This window comes from Eurytemora carolleeae, unplaced genomic scaffold, assembly GCF_000591075.1.
Source record: "Eurytemora carolleeae unplaced genomic scaffold, Eaff_2.0 scaffold831, whole genome shotgun sequence".
Classification (NCBI taxonomy): domain Eukaryota; kingdom Metazoa; phylum Arthropoda; class Copepoda; order Calanoida; family Temoridae; genus Eurytemora; species Eurytemora carolleeae.
Window position 1 is genome coordinate 42,108 of NW_019396716.1, and position 20,850 is coordinate 62,957.

General features: G+C 30.6%; 1 protein-coding gene and 2 long non-coding RNA genes across 3 annotated transcripts; 1 reads left to right on the forward strand and 2 right to left on the reverse strand.

Annotated features, from left to right (window-relative positions):
- The first annotated feature begins 1,134 nt into the window (after positions 1 to 1,134).
- On the forward strand, positions 1,135 to 9,546 carry LOC111707729 (uncharacterized). Its single transcript, XR_002766510.1, has 3 exons — positions 1,135 to 1,226; positions 2,314 to 2,356; positions 9,462 to 9,546. It is a non-coding gene; the product is annotated as an uncharacterized LOC111707729 (long non-coding RNA).
- On the reverse strand, positions 1,658 to 14,999 carry LOC111707727 (phospholipid scramblase 3). The gene is made up of 13 exons (XM_023480868.1): positions 14,889 to 14,999; positions 14,407 to 14,491; positions 13,264 to 13,365; positions 11,446 to 11,517; positions 11,001 to 11,031; positions 10,862 to 10,933; positions 10,602 to 10,721; positions 8,325 to 8,350; positions 7,180 to 7,249; positions 3,274 to 3,312; positions 2,821 to 2,872; positions 2,048 to 2,109; positions 1,658 to 1,871 (listed from the first exon to the last, which is right to left on the reverse strand). Exons 1-13 carry the CDS (start codon positions 14,938 to 14,940, stop codon positions 1,821 to 1,823), a joined length of 834 nt encoding a protein of 277 aa, XP_023336636.1. The 5' UTR covers positions 14,941 to 14,999; the 3' UTR covers positions 1,658 to 1,820.
- Positions 3,402 to 6,157, reverse strand: LOC111707728 (uncharacterized). The gene is made up of 5 exons (XR_002766509.1): positions 6,059 to 6,157; positions 4,241 to 4,312; positions 3,796 to 3,826; positions 3,657 to 3,728; positions 3,402 to 3,516 (listed from the first exon to the last, which is right to left on the reverse strand). It is a non-coding gene; the product is annotated as an uncharacterized LOC111707728 (long non-coding RNA).
- Positions 15,000 to 20,850: the final 5,851 nt, after the last annotated feature.

A 20,850-nucleotide genomic window follows, 5' to 3' on the forward strand; every position in this document is an offset into this window, starting at 1 on the left:
CTACAACCAGATGATTTAAACCTTTGATATTTCAAATTAAGGTTATTTTAAATTAGGTTGTAAAGATATGGGAATTTAAAAATCAGAGTTTGCGACAAATACTCAATTCCTTTTAATTTATTTCATAACTCAAAATTGTCTTAATATCTAATTATCTTCGTCAATTTTTCAGGTACAAAAAAAAGATAGAAAAAAAGATGAAACGCTAGAGACGTACAGCCTCGTTTTTTTTTACTTTTTTGCCATGCAATAATATATCAGAAAGCAAAGACGTCTTTAAAGTCGTCAATTCCCAGGACACCCGGTTAAATTTATTTTAAAGGAATTATTGACGTAATTTCAAGTAAACTTTCATTTATAAATTATGGCCTGTCCCATTCAACTGATGACAGAGATATCCTTATTTCTCTAGCTGAAAGTTGAAACCCTGGGAACTTGAGTGCAGGTTGTCATGGTGTGTAAACTTACACATGTACAATATTTGTACAAGCACATGTGCTTCCCGGATTTCATTTTTTAGCAAGAAAAAGAAGAATATCTTAACTAATTATTACCCTTGGATTAGAAAAATGTTTGAGTAAATCAAACAAACCATTTAAAATTATTCTTTCAATCCCTTAACTTAGTTTACAAAAAGGGTTAACTATATAAAGTACGCTGCTTTTAAAAAATACAAAACAGCATGTTTAATATAACAGAATATTAAAAGTAAAACAACCATTGCTTACCAAAGTTTTTATATCTGTAAGTTTTTATGTCTGATATTTTTATAAAATATTCGTTGCAGAAAGTTCTAATGGCAGTTTTAGAATTTAGAGTGGTCTATCAACAAAATGTGTAGATTCTTTATGTGGTAATTTGTTTCTCTAAAAGAAGAACAGGGTTTCCAAAAGTTAAAAAAACTTTTTTTAAATGAAACCTCATTTATTTAAGAAAGAATTTGTTGGTACTCTTTAAAATTCAAAGAACCTTTAAAGCCACAAAAAAGCAATGTAACCGATTTTGAGATTTATATTTGCCAAAAATAATAAAGTAAATAATTTGGCAAAAAAAAAAAAAAATAAGATTACAGGTATTGAAAATGAAATATAGAAAAAAATTCCGTTAAGTCAATTTTAAAGGCTTTTCAGATGTGAGGGTCACCCTGTAGGCTGTAGATAAAAGAGTTACTAAGTGTTGTTGTGAAACGAATATAAGTAACAAATTGCTCACTACTCAAATATTAGGTATTTTAGATTTATCGAATTGTACAAAAAAATCTGATTATTTTATGTTTTTCCTTGACCAAATATTGATTAATTCACATTGAAAACTAAATCTAATGTGTACATATAAGAAAAATAAATACATAAGCAAAAATTGGCTTGGTTTGTAGGTTATTTAGCTTTCGCAAATAATAGAAATAAGTCCAAAAATCACATTTCAGCTTCTCCCACAGTCAGCTTTAGTGCTAGACTTTTAAAACGTTTGTAAAATTATCTTAAAGCCATGATAAACAGATTCACCATTTTGATCAGCATATATCTTTATGGGTTTTTGAATAAGAAAAATAGGTTTTATGTCATGTTATAAAAAGTCTCGCCGACTTTTTTTGTTAACGGATAATATTTTCAATTTAGTTGAAGATGTTAAATAAATCATGTCAGAGAAATTCAAGTTTTGCTTAGAATTTATTAAGTTTGAACAATTTTTCAAAAAGACACATCACTTTTTATTCAGCTTAAAGTGAACGTTGTAGACATTAGGAAAAATGGAGAAAAAAAAACTAACATATCTGGTTGAAATATTTGCTTCTTATGATAATAATGACAATAATTTTATTAATTGTTTCCATAATCATTGTCATCTTGGTTTTCATCTCCTGGATCCGCCTGGAAAAAAATATGCATTTTTTGTTTAATCAAAGTATAATTAACAATACACATGGATATCACCATCTTTTTTTTCTGACGTTTTTCGGGAACACAAGCTCAATGGGAATATGGTTTTTAAATGAAGAATTACATTGCTACTTTATATTGTAAATGGCAATTAAGAATGCTTATACCTCAAAGTGCAAATAGTCTATGAGAAATGTTGCAGCTAGCAGACTAGCTTTCATCCCAATATCTAAATTAAATTAAATTTAACCACGGCATTTGCGCATCATGCGTCCGTCGTCTTTGTATTTGGTAAACATTTGGTCAAGGAAACTGGAAGGGATTATTCCATTATTTTAAAATACATATCTGTCAATATTGCAGCAAAAGACCGACACAAATCTATGACATCTTCTGTAATAAATAATCATAAACGTTCTTTTTTATATCGTAGATTTCATCAACATTTTCCACTGGCGTTCATTTGACAATGCAAGGTATTTAATAAAAAACTAATCAAATATAAGCTGTTCAAAACTAGTAAAGAAGCAGAATGGAAAATTTTATATATCTAATCGGTAAGATGTGGTCCTTAAAACACTGAGATTTTGCCCCAAACTCAAATTATTTAAACCCTATATATTTCCAACCTGATTGTGCAAACCTTTTATATTTCCAACTTTTATGATTTGATCTTACAGAATGCATATTTTGAAATAATCAAATGTCTACGAAAACGGGTTACCATGATATAAAGATTACACAATTTGATTTATTTTCCTTTCAAAATGTTGGTATGTGTTTTATCTGAATTAGGTGGATAATCATTTTATTGTATTACTAACCTTTGTCTGGTGGATAATCTTTTTTTTGTATTACTTATAACCTATGTCTGGTGAAAAATCTTTTTATTGTATTACTAACTAATGTCTGGTGGATAATCTTTTATTGTATTACTAACCTATGTCTGGTGGAAAATCTACACTGAATCTATCAGCTTTAGGTAAAACGTCCTGAATGTAAAATCTAGCCTATTCATAAACAGTAACTAGGAAGTATAATACGGAATGCACGCTCTCAAGTACAAACCGACAAGAATTTTGTCAATTACTTTTTTTAAAGTCAAAACTAACAACAAGTGCCTTATGGTGCTTGAATGTACGCTATAGCGCTAAAATCAAAGCCCAAGGCTTTGCGACACTTCAAAGTCGACCCTGTCTTAAAAATTGATGAGACTTTATATAGACGACTGAATCTATTTGAATGGAATTTTTTATGCTTTAATATTCAAGGATTGCAAAATTCTTATTATAATGTGTCTAATATAAAGACGACTTTTATTCGGGTGCTATACAAAAAAAGTGAATGAAAACGCGCAATTTTTCGATTTTAACAATCAAGCGAACTAATTTTCCTTGAGTACGCCATTCCAGCTTTTACTGATGCTTCCAACCTGAAACAAATGTTATTTATGCTAGTAGTACCCCCACCCCCCTGCGAATATTACACTAGTTCCTGTTCTATACCATGTACTCACCTCTATATTGAATACAGGAGTATCATCTGCATCTAGTACTTCATATTCAGGAGAGAAGAGGGTTAGCTTCTGTTCTACTTTGCCTACAACGACTCCAATAGGACTCTCAACCACCATACTCTAGAACAAAAAAATTTTAATGTCATATTTTATTTGATCTCAAATCTGATAATAGGACCAAGTAACACCTGAAATATCGTCTAGAGTACCTTCAACTACTTATTGTAAACTGAGAAAAGACAATAAAAAATGTTTTTAACCTGTAATAAACAGGGGCAGATCAGACAGTTATCAAACCTTGTTGGCCTAGATATCTTTATGCAGTCTTTACCCTGAAACAGATTTTATGAAAGGAATCTATTTTATTAAAGTTTCAAGATTGCTTCTTTAAAGCTCTACCTGCCTATCAGAGAGAAACATCTCAAATCCTCTGAAATATTATTTTTTTTAATACAATTGCAGTTTTGTATAGTATCGAATGAATGTGATGTTTCTAGAATTTTCTTTTCGATTAACAATTTTTAATTATTTATCCACTGTATTTATTCTTTGAGACAATAAGTATTTTTGGATAAAAACTATAATTTCTTATTAACTAATTACGTAGTTGAATATTTTACTTAATCAGTAAACAATATGCCTCTCATTGATTTTGGTTAAGCTACCAATTGTGTATAATAATACATAAACTGCAATATTTACGAACATTTTCATGGGTTTTCGTGTGCTGAGGCAGCATGGTTTAATGAGTACCTTTGTACATCGGACACCTGTCTCTTCACATGAAATTTCGTTGACAATCAATCGATCAAAAATATGAATGATAGCCGGTTTTGGTCTATACCTTAGTGAATTGCAGCATTGTCTTCCGCAGAACCCTGACTCCTCTTTAGCATGAAATATCTGGTGACCAAATCTTAAAATATATGATGAATATGTCATTTTCTATCATTTTGTAAAATTTTCACATTTTGTCAATTTGATGAATTTTCACAATTTTCTCACTTATCTTGATTTTGATCAAAACATTTACTAACAATTTTGACTTTATTTTGATTATAATCAAATCTAAACATGATTGAAATATATTTATCAAAACAAGACGGTTACAAAATTTCTATACTGACATTTTAAACTTTTTGGCAACTTTTAATCGATTAATAATATTTTTACCCTTTGCCAACAGACCCAAATTTTTGCATCTTGATAATTTAGTTTATTTTTTAATTTTTAAAATTTTTTTTATTAGTTTTGACATAATAAAATATTTGTTTTTATATATGAGAAAATTTGTTTTAAATTTTCACTCCCTTTTTTGGAAAGTCAGCAATTGGAAGTGCCTTACTAAACTTGTACTGGTCCAGCCTTTTCGTTGTACTTAAACTGGTTTAGTTCTGGCCCATAATCGGCAATATTACATTAATTACAGACCGCCAATATTACATTAATCAAAGACCAGTTATTCAAATTTGATTTTCGCTGTACCCCTGTCCATGGTTGTCCTGTGACTGGGATTTAAATTTATCTAGTTTGGAATTATTTTAATTGGTCTCTTGATCCTCCTGTTGGTTGGTATCTTGATCCTCCTGTTGGCTGGTATCTTGATCCTCCTGTTGGTTGGTATCTTGATCCCCTGTTGGCTGGTCTCTTGATCCTCCTGTTGGTTGGTATCTTTATCCTTCTGTTGGCTGGTCTCTTGATCCTCATGTTGGCTGGTCTCTTGATCCTCCTGTTTGCTGGTCTCTTGATCCTCCTGTTGGATGGTATCTTGATCCTTCTGTTGGCTGGTATCTTGATCCTCCTGTTGGTTGGTCTCTTGATCCTCCTGTTGGCTGGTATCTTGATCCTCCTATTGGTTGGTCTCTTGATCCTCCTGTTGACATTTTAAATCCTTATATGACGTCACTGATACTTAATTAACAATCATCACATTTAACAAATATTGATTGTGCTAACAAGTTTGAAGCTAGAAGAAGCAATTCTAATTAAAAATTTAAGTTGTTGAGTTCGTTTATATTTTGTAAGCTGCAAAATTAACTATTCTTTAAAATAATCATTTACGTTATATGAGGATTTACGTCATATGAGGAGTTAGATTGTCGATTGCTATAAAGGTGGCCTTTTCCTTCATTGGAGCAAATCCAGAGTATCTAAGCAATTATACATCCTTGGTCCCAGTCTAGGACTCGGCACGTTCCGACTTTTTTTTAATCTTTTCGTTCCGTTCTAGAACGAGAGCGTTCAGCTAGATCGTTCCTTTCTTGGTCCTTTTTTCCAATCGTTCCATTCTTGTTCCTTTACGTCCCGTTCTGTTCCGTTCTCAGCCAAAGAACGGTTCCATTCCGTTCTTGGTGTTCTTAGTCGAAGAACGGTTCCATCCCCCATTGGAGGGATGGAGGGGGGGGGGGGTGGTTACTTTAGAGGTATCCAAGACAAAAGTAGAAAAGAGGTAGTTAAAAAAGTAAAAAATGAAGATTTTATAATAAAAAGTTCCTGACGGCCGAAAATATACTTAAAATTTCATGTTCGTTCCGTTCTTTACTAATCGTTCGAATATTTTTAAGAACGCGTTCTATGCGTTCCGTTCTTTTTTTCGGAACTAAGGGATCGTTTTTGATAGTTCGGTTTGTTCCCGAGAACGATGCCCTGCCCTAGGTCCCACCTGTCTGTTATCTCAAATTCGTTTTCTCCCTCGTAGTTATTGCAACAGCAACAGCATTTATTTCCTTGTTCAGAGTACTCACCCAACTGTTGAACAAGAACTCTGCAAAAATATATTTGTGAAATATATAATAACTAGCTGAAGGGTCCGGCGTTTCCCGTGGAAAAATAAAAATAAAAAAATTTTGAGAAAAAAAATAAGTTTTAACACCCCAGGCCACCCAAGAGCGTCCACAAAAAATGTCAGCTCAATCGGTCCAGCCGTTTGGCCGGCTATACGCAACATATATATGAATACCTTGTTTAATTATATAGATATCTGGTGTTCCACGAAGTTGGTGAATAGTTTTAAATATCTCGTGAAGTTTGATGACAAATAGTATTATACAAATTATAATATTAATCTATAAAATGTCATCTAATACAGTATATGGAAGAATACATTTAAATAATTCACCAACTGAAATTTCGAAGGTCTACAACATTAGATAAACACAGATTTAAAGATTACAAAAATTAGAATTTGTAGAGGGTGTTCAGTTTCTTTGTACTTTTTTTCAAAGTTTCATAGATCACAGCTAAATAAATAAACAAAGAAAAACAATACATGGATAACCCACTTAAGATATGACTTTAATGAAGCATGATTTAAAGCGATATATTCAGGAGAGAAGAGGGTTAGTTCCTGTTCTATACCATGTACTCACCTCTATATTGAATACAGGAGTATCATCTGCATCTATATTAATCTATTTTAAATGGACTGTTTGCGTTATTTCAAATAACCCTCCTTGCAAAGAATTCCGATTCACAACAGTACTTTTAAAATCTTTATCTGTTAAATAATGTGGAAGATATTGTTGTTGAGGGTTGAAAGTATTTATTTCTAATAATTTCAACATGTTTTCCTGCAGTAGAAATGCGCAAGTAACGTTTGTAGAAAAACAAGTGAAAATAAAACTTTTCAAAATTATTAACATTCCTATTTAATTCATATTTTATCAGACAACGCTTTTAAGAGTACTGGAAATCAGGCATTGTCATCTTTAACTAGAAATAGAAACCCTATTTACATAGCTCAATAACATCGCTTTTTAATCTAATATTATTTTAAAAAATCACCTGTTCATTGTTAGTTTTGGATATAATCTTAAATACTATATTCCTAGAACCACCGCAACAGCAGCCGCAGCTATTACAATTCAAATAATCAAAATCTATGCATGCTTAAAAAATCATGTGCAGGGTTACCCACACATTCGAGGAGACTTCTGAGACGGCTGTACGGAATGTTTACTGACTGTTTCCTCATATTCATGATTAGCTGCAACTGCGAACTAATTTTTTTCTTTTTAAAATAATTTTAAAATCATATTAAAAGACTTAAGATCTTCAATTTTTTAGGGTTGCACGTCGTCTTTTTAGGGTTTTGCGTCGTCTTTTTAGGGTTTTACGTCGTCTTTTGATATACTTCTCATTTTCATAATTCCAACCTCAGCTTTGCGTGAAAAACTATCGGAATATATATCTTTCAGTAGTTTTATCTTATCCCAACATTTTTAATTATCGTTCTTATGACATACATGACCTAGATTTCAGTCGCAGCCCTCGGTTTAAACTATTCTCATCGAAATTAGTAATAATTGTGTATTATTTCAAGGTTAGGTGCGACTAAGACAGGTTAAAGCTAGCTAAGCGTTGCGGTTAGGACAGACTAGGGGGCCGAGCACCAAGGCCAAGATAGGCTAGAAGGCTGGGTGATACTGGCTCTAAAAATGCCCTAAAATATTGTATACAAAAATGTTAAGAGGGAAGTTAATTGTATAAGAACTGCAATTGAAAATAATTAATTATCAGATAAAAAAAAATACTTTAGTATATCGGACATATAGCACTTTAAACATGGGGACTCTCTTAAAAATGTTGTCTGCAGAGTAAAGACCTTTTAAAATAATCAAAATCTGTTGATTTTTGATTTACCTTTCACAGATAACATTTTTTATTCTTATGTAAAAACGAAAATTGGAAGGAATCAAAACAAAAACAAAAAACACTTAAAAGAAGAAGAAATTTTTTTTCAAAAGTGTTCAGGGACGGAATTTATTGAATTTTAACTGCATGCCGTGAGTTCCTTCCTTAATCTTCACTTATCAAATTTCAACTTCAAATTTGAACCGGATGTAGTTAGTTCAGCGACGTAGTTCAAATTCTATAAATTCGGGCCCAGCCATTCGAGAAAAGGTGTTTAATTATCAGTTAAAAATTACCTGCAGCATTTACATGTGCTCGGACCCTAGAAAATAAGATATGAAAAAATGTGTCATTATTTATTTAGGTATTTTATCATGTCTGTCTTTAATCCTAAATCTTAATATCTACAGGGTAACCCTGAAAGGATGAACCTTAATTCAGTTTATTTTCAACATCTCATCGTTTGTGGCCGTAGGCAACTCTGTAAAATATGTATTTTCTCATGATTGGAATCTGCCATTACTGGAGGTTTAAAGATATATTTTCAAACTTTAACTATGTACTTTTTATTTTATCCGAAATGAACTGTCATCAAAATGCAATTTTTTAGATTTTTTGTTTCAAAATTTAAAATGAAATTGTAAACTTCACAATCACAAATCGAAGTTTTTAGCAAAACTGGTTTTTTTTTAATATTTATGTATCAAGAAATTGAGTCATGGCACAATCATAAACATAAACATTCTCCTACCTATATCTTACAAACTGTTATAGAAAATCAGCCAAAGGCTCGATTTCTTTTCTATTTGTCTTTGTTTGTTTAATACAGAGTAATTAAGTGCGCTTTTTGGTTGTATGACAAAAATTGCTGAATTTAGTTATATCTATTTTTCAACCCAAATATCATTGCAAGCAGAGATGTTAACCTAACCAAAAATACTTTTTATTAAATTATTATAATCAGGTTTGTATATCTTTAGTAGGGTTTGCAGCGAAATTTTCGCATTATTTTTTTCGCGAAATTTTCGAATTTTCTATTTTGCGAAAATCTTCAGTCGCAATTTTTTTTCACCATTTAAGACATTGAAAAAAAATATGCATTTTTGAAATTTCAGAGTTAAGAAATGCAATCATGATCTAATAAGCTTTGAAAGAGTTATTATTCTTTAAAAACAATATTTGTCCCCCCAGTAGTTGCTCCATATATATCTTTTGTAGATGGATGTATTGCATATTAATGAAATTGTGGAATTTGATTTTATAGTTTAACGTTGATAAACGTTGAAACGGCTAAACCGATCGGGCCCACAATTTTTATGGCAACTCACATGCCTTAGGAAAGGTTATGGAGGATCTCGAATTAAAAACATTTGCATAAAATAAATCTCAGATTTCGTAAAAATCCTCAAAATTTGATTGTTACTGTCTCTCAGATGAAGCAAGAACCTGCCAGGAGAAAGTGGAAGTGGAAGTGGAAGTGGAAGTGGAAGTGGAAGTGAAAGTGGAAGTGGAAGTGAAAGGGAAATTGAAAGAGGAAGATGAAGATGAAGGAAAGGGGAAAGGGAAGTGAAAGGCCAAGGGGAAGAGGAAAGCGCCAGGAAGATTATTTTTTTGTGATATTTTATTTTATTTGTTACAAAAATTTTCTAAATAAGATATACTTTTTGATCGATTTATATGATTTTAAATAAAAAGAGGAAGAAATATTTATAATAGGAGAAAAGGTGCTAGGGCCGGGTGAATAATATCAAAAGAAAATAATTTTTATCTTTTCAAAAGTTCAATCTTGTCAGATTTGGGTGTTTATTTTTGTTCTTGTTATTTTTAAGTAAGAAATGATTTCAACGGTTTTTTTTCGGAATAGACTCATGAAAAAAGTATGTTTATAAATATTTTAACTGTATCACCAGCTGAAACAAGTGTAAAATGATAACGTTTATATAACTATATAACACTATAACCAAATACCGCAATTTTTGCAAATGACTTTAAGAAAATGAAATTCTCTTGTCCAAATTGAAATGTGTCCTCTTTATTGAATACAGGAGTATCATCTGCATCTAGTACTTCATATTCAGGAGAGATGCTAGTTCCTGTTCTATACCATGTACTCACCTCTATATTGAATACAGGAGTATCATCTGCATCTAGTACTACATATTCAGGAGAGAAGAGGGTTAGTTTATGTTCTATACCATGTACTCAACTCTATATCGAATACAGGAGTATCATCTGCTTTTAGTACTTCATATTCAGGAGAGATGCTAGTTCCTGTTCTATAACTTGTACTCACCTCTATATTGAATACAGGAGTATCATTTGCATCTAGTATTTAAAATTCAAGAGAGAAGATGGTTAGTTTCTGTTCAATACCATGTACTCACCTCTATATTGAATACAGGAGTATCATCTGCATCTAGTATTTAAAATTCAAGAGCGAAGATGGTTAGTTTCTGTTCTATACCATGTACTCACCTCTATATTGAATACAGGAGTATCATCTGCATCTAGTACTACATATTCAGGAGAGAAGATGGTTAGTTACTAGTTCCTGTTCTATACCATGTACTCACCTCTATATTGAATACAGGAGTATCATCTGCATCTAGTACTTCATATTCAGGAGAGAAGAGGGTTAGCTTCTGTTCTACTTTGCCTACAACGACTCCAATAGGACTCTCAACCACCATACTCTAGAACAAAAAAATTTTAATGTCATATTTTATTTGATCTCAAATCTGATAATAGGACCAAGTAACACCTGAAATATCGTCTAGAGTACCTTCAACTACTTATTGTAAACTGAGAAAAGACAATAAAAAATGTTTTTAACCTGTAATAAACAGGGGCAGATCAGACAGTTATCAAACCTTGTTGGCCTAGATATCTTTATGCAGTCTTTACCCTGAAACAGATTTTATGAAAGGAATCTATTTTATTAAAGTTTCAAGATTGCTTCTTTAAAGCTCTACCTGCCTATCAGAGAGAAACATCTCAAATCCTCTGAAATATTATTTTTTTTAATACAATTGCAGTTTTGTATAGTATCGAATGAATGTGATGTTTCTAGAATTTTCTTTTCGATTAACAATTTTTAATTATTTATCCACTGTATTTATTCTTTGAGACAATAAGTATTTTTGGATAAAAACTATAATTTCTTATTAACTAATTACGTAGTTGAATATTTTACTTAATCAGTAAACAATATGCCTCTCATTGATTTTGGTTAAGCTACCAATTGTGTATAATAATACATAAACTGCAATATTTACGAACATTTTCATGGGTTTTCGTGTGCTGAGGCAGCATGGTTTAATGAGTACCTTTGTACATCGGACACCTGTCTCTTCACATGAAATTTCGTTGACAATCAATCGATCAAAAATATGAATGATAGCCGGTTTTGGTCTATACCTTAGTGAATTGCAGCATTGTCTTCCGCAGAACCCTGACTCCTCTTTAGCATGAAATATCTGGTGACCAAATCTTAAAATATATGATGAATATGTCATTTTCTATCATTTTGTAAAATTTTCACATTTTGTCAATTTGATGAATTTTCACAATTTTCTCACTTATCTTGATTTTGATCAAAACATTTACTAACAATTTTGACTTTATTTTGATTATAATCAAATCTAAACATGATTGAAATATATTTATCAAAACAAGACGGTTACAAAATTTCTATACTGACATTTTAAACTTTTTGGCAACTTTTAATCGATTAATAATATTTTTACCCTTTGCCAACAGACCCAAATTTTTGCATCTTGATAATTTAGTTTATTTTTTAATTTTTAAAATTTTTTTTATTAGTTTTGACATAATAAAATATTTGTTTTTATATATGAGAAAATTTGTTTTAAATTTTCACTCCCTTTTTTGGAAAGTCAGCAATTGGAAGTGCCTTACTAAACTTGTACTGGTCCAGCCTTTTCGTTGTACTTAAACTGGTTTAGTTCTGGCCCATAATCGGCAATATTACATTAATTACAGACCGCCAATATTACATTAATCAAAGACCAGTTATTCAAATTTGATTTTCGCTGTACCCCTGTCCATGGTTGTCCTGTGACTGGGATTTAAATTTATCTAGTTTGGAATTATTTTAATTGGTCTCTTGATCCTCCTGTTGGTTGGTATCTTGATCCTCCTGTTGGCTGGTATCTTGATCCTCCTGTTGGTTGGTATCTTGATCCCCTGTTGGCTGGTCTCTTGATCCTCCTGTTGGTTGGTATCTTTATCCTTCTGTTGGCTGGTCTCTTGATCCTCATGTTGGCTGGTCTCTTGATCCTCCTGTTTGCTGGTCTCTTGATCCTCCTGTTGGATGGTATCTTGATCCTTCTGTTGGCTGGTATCTTGATCCTCCTGTTGGTTGGTCTCTTGATCCTCCTGTTGGCTGGTATCTTGATCCTCCTATTGGTTGGTCTCTTGATCCTCCTGTTGACATTTTAAATCCTTATATGACGTCACTGATACTTAATTAACAATCATCACATTTAACAAATATTGATTGTGCTAACAAGTTTGAAGCTAGAAGAAGCAATTCTAATTAAAAATTTAAGTTGTTGAGTTCGTTTATATTTTGTAAGCTGCAAAATTAACTATTCTTTAAAATAATCATTTACGTTATATGAGGATTTACGTCATATGAGGAGTTAGATTGTCGATTGCTATAAAGGTGGCCTTTTCCTTCATTGGAGCAAATCCAGAGTATCTAAGCAATTATACATCCTTGGTCCCAGTCTAGGACTCGGCACGTTCCGACTTTTTTTTAATCTTTTCGTTCCGTTCTAGAACGAGAGCGTTCAGCTAGATCGTTCCTTTCTTGGTCCTTTTTTCCAATCGTTCCATTCTTGTTCCTTTACGTCCCGTTCTGTTCCGTTCTCAGCCAAAGAACGGTTCCATTCCGTTCTTGGTGTTCTTAGTCGAAGAACGGTTCCATCCCCCATTGGAGGGATGGAGGGGGGGGGGGGTGGTTACTTTAGAGGTATCCAAGACAAAAGTAGAAAAGAGGTAGTTAAAAAAGTAAAAAATGAAGATTTTATAATAAAAAGTTCCTGACGGCCGAAAATATACTTAAAATTTCATGTTCGTTCCGTTCTTTACTAATCGTTCGAATATTTTTAAGAACGCGTTCTATGCGTTCCGTTCTTTTTTTCGGAACTAAGGGATCGTTTTTGATAGTTCGGTTTGTTCCCGAGAACGATGCCCTGCCCTAGGTCCCACCTGTCTGTTATCTCAAATTCGTTTTCTCCCTCGTAGTTATTGCAACAGCAACAGCATTTATTTCCTTGTTCAGAGTACTCACCCAACTGTTGAACAAGAACTCTGCAAAAATATATTTGTGAAATATATAATAACTAGCTGAAGGGTCCGGCGTTTCCCGTGGAAAAATAAAAATAAAAAAATTTTGAGAAAAAAAATAAGTTTTAACACCCCAGGCCACCCAAGAGCGTCCACAAAAAATGTCAGCTCAATCGGTCCAGCCGTTTGGCCGGCTATACGCAACATATATATGAATACCTTGTTTAATTATATAGATATCTGGTGTTCCACGAAGTTGGTGAATAGTTTTAAATATCTCGTGAAGTTTGATGACAAATAGTATTATACAAATTATAATATTAATCTATAAAATGTCATCTAATACAGTATATGGAAGAATACATTTAAATAATTCACCAACTGAAATTTCGAAGGTCTACAACATTAGATAAACACAGATTTAAAGATTACAAAAATTAGAATTTGTAGAGGGTGTTCAGTTTCTTTGTACTTTTTTTCAAAGTTTCATAGATCACAGCTAAATAAATAAACAAAGAAAAACAATACATGGATAACCCACTTAAGATATGACTTTAATGAAGCATGATTTAAAGCGATCTGTTCTGAACACTTTGGAATTCAAGATCAATGCTTGAGCTCCTCTTTATATTTTTCTCAAGATCAATTCAATCTTATGTTTGTTTCCTGGAACTTTTGTAAAATTCAACCAATAGAGTGGCGTTTACAAAATCCCAAACAACCTATAAGAAGCCGAGAAGCCCGCGAAATCAATGAGCGAACTCTCATTGGTGCAATCAGCAGGAATATCCAAAAAGAGAGGATTAAGTAGAAAATCAAAAGTGTAGACAGTGGATACATACTACATAGATTTAATAATCGGGATTAAAGGAATCCAATTTTAGCTCTGAAGGTTGAATTTGTTCTGTTGTCTTTTGTATAGTATGATTTACTTCACGATTTGACAAAAAAGAAACAAGTTTAAAATTGCAGGGAACAAGAATGCGAGATAGAAGTTTGGATGAGTTCTGTACAATTATCTCTAAAATCTCATCATTTGTTGGTAACTCTGTATCAAGATTTCACCTGTCAGTTTTTTCTAGTTCTTCCGTGCCTACATGACCGTCAGGGTTTATATCGTCGTTCGCTTTCGGTTGTTCAACGACCACAGCTAAATTAAAAGCAAATATTGTGACAGAATTTAAAGAATAGAGTGCTTGAAAAAATGTTAACAAGAAACTTATTTTTAGACAATTATTATGTGAAATGTTTTTTTTTGTGTTCACGTTTCAAGTATTTTGCAAATTTTGAATTTGTAGCTCAAATAATAAAAAAGACAATGCATGTGTCTTTCGACCGTCAGGTGAGGTGTACCCTTACTTATCTATGCATTCAAAACAAAAATTAAAAAGCACTTTCAATGACTTTTATTTCTTTAAAGTCTCAAATTTAGTTTAGTGTAATAAGTATGAGTGCTATAGAAAAAATAACTAAGATGGGGGGGGGGGGGCCAACGACACCCCTCTGGAGCCTTTTTCTCAGGAGTACGGCACTTTGTTGAGTCCGACCTTCTGCAGGGTTGGCTCCTGCCGGCTGTCCAGGTAGGTTTCCCTGCTCCATTTTATATCTAATTAGAAACTATTATCATTAATATTATTGTCTAAAGGGACTGTAGTTGAAACCTTAAGTGAATCTCTATTTACAGATTGGCTTGTCCGATTCAGACTGCCACCCTTGAAACCTTAATCTGATTATAAAAGTTAAAAACAAAGTCATTTTCCCTGTTTAATTCTGACAATTTAATTCTTTATTGACATGCGGAGGATAGTTGTGTAATAAAAAATTGAATATAGTAATGCTTAGAATAGAATTCTCTTTTTAGTAGTTAGATTGTGTGAAATTAAAGAGCATCATTATCTATTCAAGTATTGACAAAACAGCAGTTCCAGAGAAAAAATTACATGTTATATAGTTAGGGTTGTTAATCGTTTTTGTAAACAATCGTGAAACGATCGTTTTTTGTTTCGTTTTCAAAAACGATCGTTACGTTTTCGGAAAAAACGATCGTTTTTAAAAACGACCCACTCGTTTTTAACTTTTAAAAAACGAATAGCGATCGTTTTTGAAAACGATCGTTTTTAATAAAACGATTTGCGACCGTTTTTTATACGATTGTTTTAAAAAAAACGAGCGTTTTTGAAATTTTTTTTATTAACAATTATGTTAACGATCGTTAACGATAGTTAACGAAAGGTCGTCGTTAACGATCGTTAACGAAGGGTTTTCGTTAACGACCGTTAACGAAACGACAAACTTTATCAAAACGGTCGTTTTTGAAAAAAAATTACATGCAACTTTATTGAATGTCGTCTTACATGAAGTTTAACAGTTGTGGGGGAGTTAAAACTCCTTGATATTTTTTTAAAAACTACTCAATGATAAGTACAGATGCCCTTCAGGTCGTTTTCCTTTCTTCGTTAACGATAATTAAGAAAGGGGTCGTCGTTAACGATCGTTAACGAAACGACGAATTTTATAAAAACGATCGTTTTTAAAAACAAGTGTTTTGAAAAACGATTGTTTTAAAAATTTTTAATTTTTAAAAAACGAACTTTTAAAAAAAACGATCGTTTTTAAAAACGATCGTTTCGTTTTCGATTTTTCGTCGTCGTTATCATAACGAAACGATCGTTTTTCAGAAAAATGAAAACGTTAACATCCCTATATAAAGTAAGATAGCATAATTTCGCGCGATAATCTGTCTTTAAAACAAAAATGTGCATATCTTATTCATAAGTTGTAAATGTTTGAGGGTACCGTTTGTGAATCGAATATGCCACCAATATTTTATCATTTATTAGATTAACATCTACAAAAATCGATAAAAAAACTTGTGTCCATGAATTGTCGTCTGCTTCTTTCACATTTTTAACGGTCCCACTGTTTATTCTGGTATCATTTTATATCCACTGTTGACTAATATGCTTAAATGCCAACTATGGCAAATAGTTTTAAAGGATAAACATTAAATATTTAAATATTAAATGTAGCATAAGTCATACTCTTTAAGCTTTCTCACAGATATTAGAGAAAAAGAAAAACAAACATTCAAAATAGTTACTATTTTATCTATGTATAGTTTACCCTTTAATTTATATGATAAAAGAGGTGACGAAGAAGCAAAAAACCGACGTCAAACTCTGTTTTAGAAATTATACCAGCGCATTTTCAAAAATATTCCAACCGCTTTTTTTTAGAAATGCCGTCGCCCCTAGTTGCTAAATGTAAAACAAACTGTTTCTGCATTATTAACTCGTAATTAACAGATAATGCTGAGAAGTAGATTTTATATATATAATTTTATCAAACGTTTCCTTTATAGCGTAGCATAGCTTTTGCAATATAAATTTCGTGATAAAGTAGGGCCCTATATTAAAGGTCAGTGAGCCTTAACTTTGGAACCCATTTTTACCTCTCAAATAATATTTTTGAGTATTTCCTAAGAAATGAAGCCGTTTCCGTGATATTGACGGATTTTGAATTTGAAATAAAAATATAAAAAAATGTCGAAATTAAAACCTCTTAAAATATATAAAAAATATCAGTTTCATGTATGAAAAAATACGCTTAATATATAAAAAATATTAGTTACATGTATGAAAAATACGCTTAATGTATAAAAAATATTAGTTAAATGTATGAAAAATATACTTAATATATAAAAAATATCAGTTTCATGTATGAAAAATACGCTTAATATATAACAAATATTAGTTAAATGTATGAAAAATACGCTTAATGTATAAAAAATATTAGTTAAATGTATGAAAAAATATGTTTAATATATAAGAAATATTAGTTAAATGTATGAAAAAATACGCTTAATATATAAAAAATATTAGTTAAATGTATGAAAAATACGCTTAATGTATAAAAAATATTAGTTAAATGTATGAAAAAATATGTTTAATATATAAGAAATATTAGTTAAATGTATGAAAAAATACGCTTAATATATAAAAAATATTAGTTAAATGTATGAAAAATACGCTTAATGTATAAAAAATATTAGTTAAATGTATGAAAAAATATGTTTACTATATAAGAAATATTAGTTAAATGTATGAAAAAATACGCTTAATATAAAAAAATAGTAGTTTGATGTATGAAAAATACGCTTAATATATAAAAAAAATATTTGTTAAATGTATGAAAAATACGCTTAATGTATAAGAAATATTAGTTAAATGTATGAAAAATACGCTTAATATATAAAAAAATATTAGTTAAATGTATGAAAAATACGCTTAATATATAAAAAATATTTATTAAATGTATGAAAAATACGGCTTAATATATAAGAAATATCAGTTGAATGTATGAAAAATACGCTTAATATATAAAAAATATTTGTTGAATGTATGAAAAATACGCTTAATATATAAGAAATATCAGTTGAATGTATGAAAAATACGCTTAATATATAAAAAATATTAGTTAAATGTATGAAAATACGCTTAATATATAAAAAATATTTGTTGAATGTATGAAAAATACGCTTAATACTTAAAAAATATTAGTGAAATGTATGAAAAATACACTTAATATATAAGAAATATCAGTTGAATGTATAAAAAATACGCTTAATATATAAAAAATATTAGTTAAATGTATGAAAAATACGCTTTTGAAAAAAAAACAATAATTATAACGTCCACATTGTTGCTCAGTTAAAGGGTTCCGTTGTGCATCGGACATGTCAAGCTTATATTTGATGTTCCTTGACATTTCATCGACCATAGATGTAGACTGCCGACTTTGCATAAACTAAAGCCCAGAGCAAACCATAAATATAACCATAATAATATATAATAATAATAAGTATGCTATACTAATATAGTATATAGGATTATCGTTTAGTTGAATATATTAAATATATATATAATGTCCAATATGTTACATTCTTTATACTAACCCTCATTCCTTTACTTACTCAGTTTGCATAGTAGAAAAGGCTAGGTAGATAGATAGATAGATAGATACAAAAATAGACAGATAGATGAAAATTAACAATTCTAAAGAAACTTCGACGAAAATATGGAGGATTTTTTTTATAGAAAACAAGTTTAAAAATGTTTTGACCCCCCCCCCCGGCACCCTAGGAAAGAACACAAAGAATAAAAAGCGTGAACACCAATAATTGTGGGGGAGGGAAGGCAGGAAAGGGAGGGGGGAGGTCGGGTTATTACGTTAGCTCTGTATAGTGTATATATATCACCATGGTTTGTCGTCAAAGCATTTTATTAGTTTCAACCCTCGGTATTGTGGGTTTAAAATAAATGGACATAAGAAAAAACATGTTAATTAATCTATGAAACAATTATTTTAAAAACGTTTCTTTAAAAAAAATTTATTTTATTTTGAAATTTTTTTATTTTATGGATACAATTATACCTTAATTACAATTATTACGTCTGCATAATTTAATTCATAGCAACCACAAAAACACGTGATCAAGAGGATACAATGATGTTCGGCATGGATGAGTCTTTAATGTCGACCTCAAACTCATTTAATATAAATTTAAGGTTGTACCTGAGATTTCTGCCTAAAAAAACAACGTCTTTTGGTGTTTTAAAAGAATTACAAAGAAAGTTTTAAAATTAAGGAGATGCATTGTCGGATTTAATTTTTTCCCTATTCAACCAGTGGCAAACGGTGTTAAACTAAATTTTAAATGTTATAGAATTATTTATTTAGGAAAATTCAAACTGCTTTTGAAATTTGAACTTTTTATTTCTAAAACCTTTAATAAACACAATTTGTTATGCGTCTTTCATAAATAGTTTTAGAGGATTAATTTCATCTAACCATATCTAAAACATTAAATAAAAGTTAAGTGATGTGAATCCAATAGCCAAAACGAATCCTAGGATTTATCAAATAATAAGCAAATATCTAAATCTAATGACTAAACATTGCATAATTCTAAATAGTTCAGTGAACCCAATGCAATCATTTTATATCCAATTATCAAATATGATGTTAAATTAATCCTTCGGTTTAAATTTTCATTGATACTTTACAAAAAGGGATACGTTTGATCGAATAAAGTAAAAAAATAGTTTTTTTTCCATGGATTTTAAAACAATTCTAAAATTTATTCTTTTTATCTTTACAGAAACCACATTTTTTATCACAGTTAATTTAAATGATCACATTATAATTTACACATAACAAAAACGCAGCTATTTTTGACAACGTATTAATAAAAAACTTTCATAAATATAAATTAATTGCAACAAATTGTTAACAAATATTACTGCAAACAAAATTTCAATTGAAAAAGATACAGGGTGTCCCAAAAAACATGGGAATTCAGTGACGAATTCGATATCGTCTTTTCAAATAATTCTTTGATTTAGTATAGTGATACCTACTGAGAAAGCTGTAATCTGTAAGAGTTTCGTCTGCTATGTTTACATTTTGTTTGTTTATGTTTTGACTGCATACGGTTGTACTTAGTAAAACAAGAAAATTACAGTATACAAACAGAGTAAACTTGTCCGTATTACATTATAGACACATCTTTACAGTCTTTTACCCTTTTCATTAAATAAACTCTAACAGGCATAATAATATTATGGTTTTTGAAATTAGGTATTACAATGCTAATTCATAACAAAGACGATATCGAATTCGTCACTGAATTCCCATGTTTTTTGGGACACCTTGTATGTTTTTCATGAAATGTTTTTTAGGTCATAAATTGTATTGACTGACGTCATTGTTTCTCAGATAAAAACTTTTCATTTTCGTTTTTTATGAATATGATTGAAAACATAAAAGATTTCAGTTTAATTTAAGTAGGAATCAGAAAACAGTGGAATTCTAATCGTATTATTTGAGACGATAAATAGATTAAATTCCAGTTTTATGATTCACCCTGTAAGCAAAACTCTGAATGTAAGACAGTTTTTACCTTATGTGCGCGAGTTGTAAGTTGGAACAAAAATATTTTGTGAAACATTGGGTTTCTAAATTACCAGCATTAAGAAGACGACATATATGATAGGGTTTTCTTGTTATGTATAGTATGCTGTTTGAAAGTAGAAAATAAGGGAGGTGTACAGCAGATAGTTTGATAATATGTGAAAATGTCAAAGATTTAAATTGAAAATAAGGAAAGGCGTATAAGATTTAAATAGAAAATAAGGAAATGCATATAAGATAAATAGAAAATAAGGAAATGTGTATAAGATAAATAGATATTACGGAATTGTGTAAAAAATAAATAGAAAATAAGGAAATGTGTATAAGAGATAAGTAGAAAGTAAGGAAATGTGTATAAGAGATAAGAAGAAAATAAGGAAATGTATATAAGAGATAAGTAGAAAATAAGGAAATGTGTATAAGAGATAAGTAGAAAATAAGGAAATGTGTATAAGAAATAAGTAGAAAATAAGTAAATGTGTATAAGAGATAAGTAGAAAATAAGGATAGAAGGACATAAAATAACGAACTGCATAA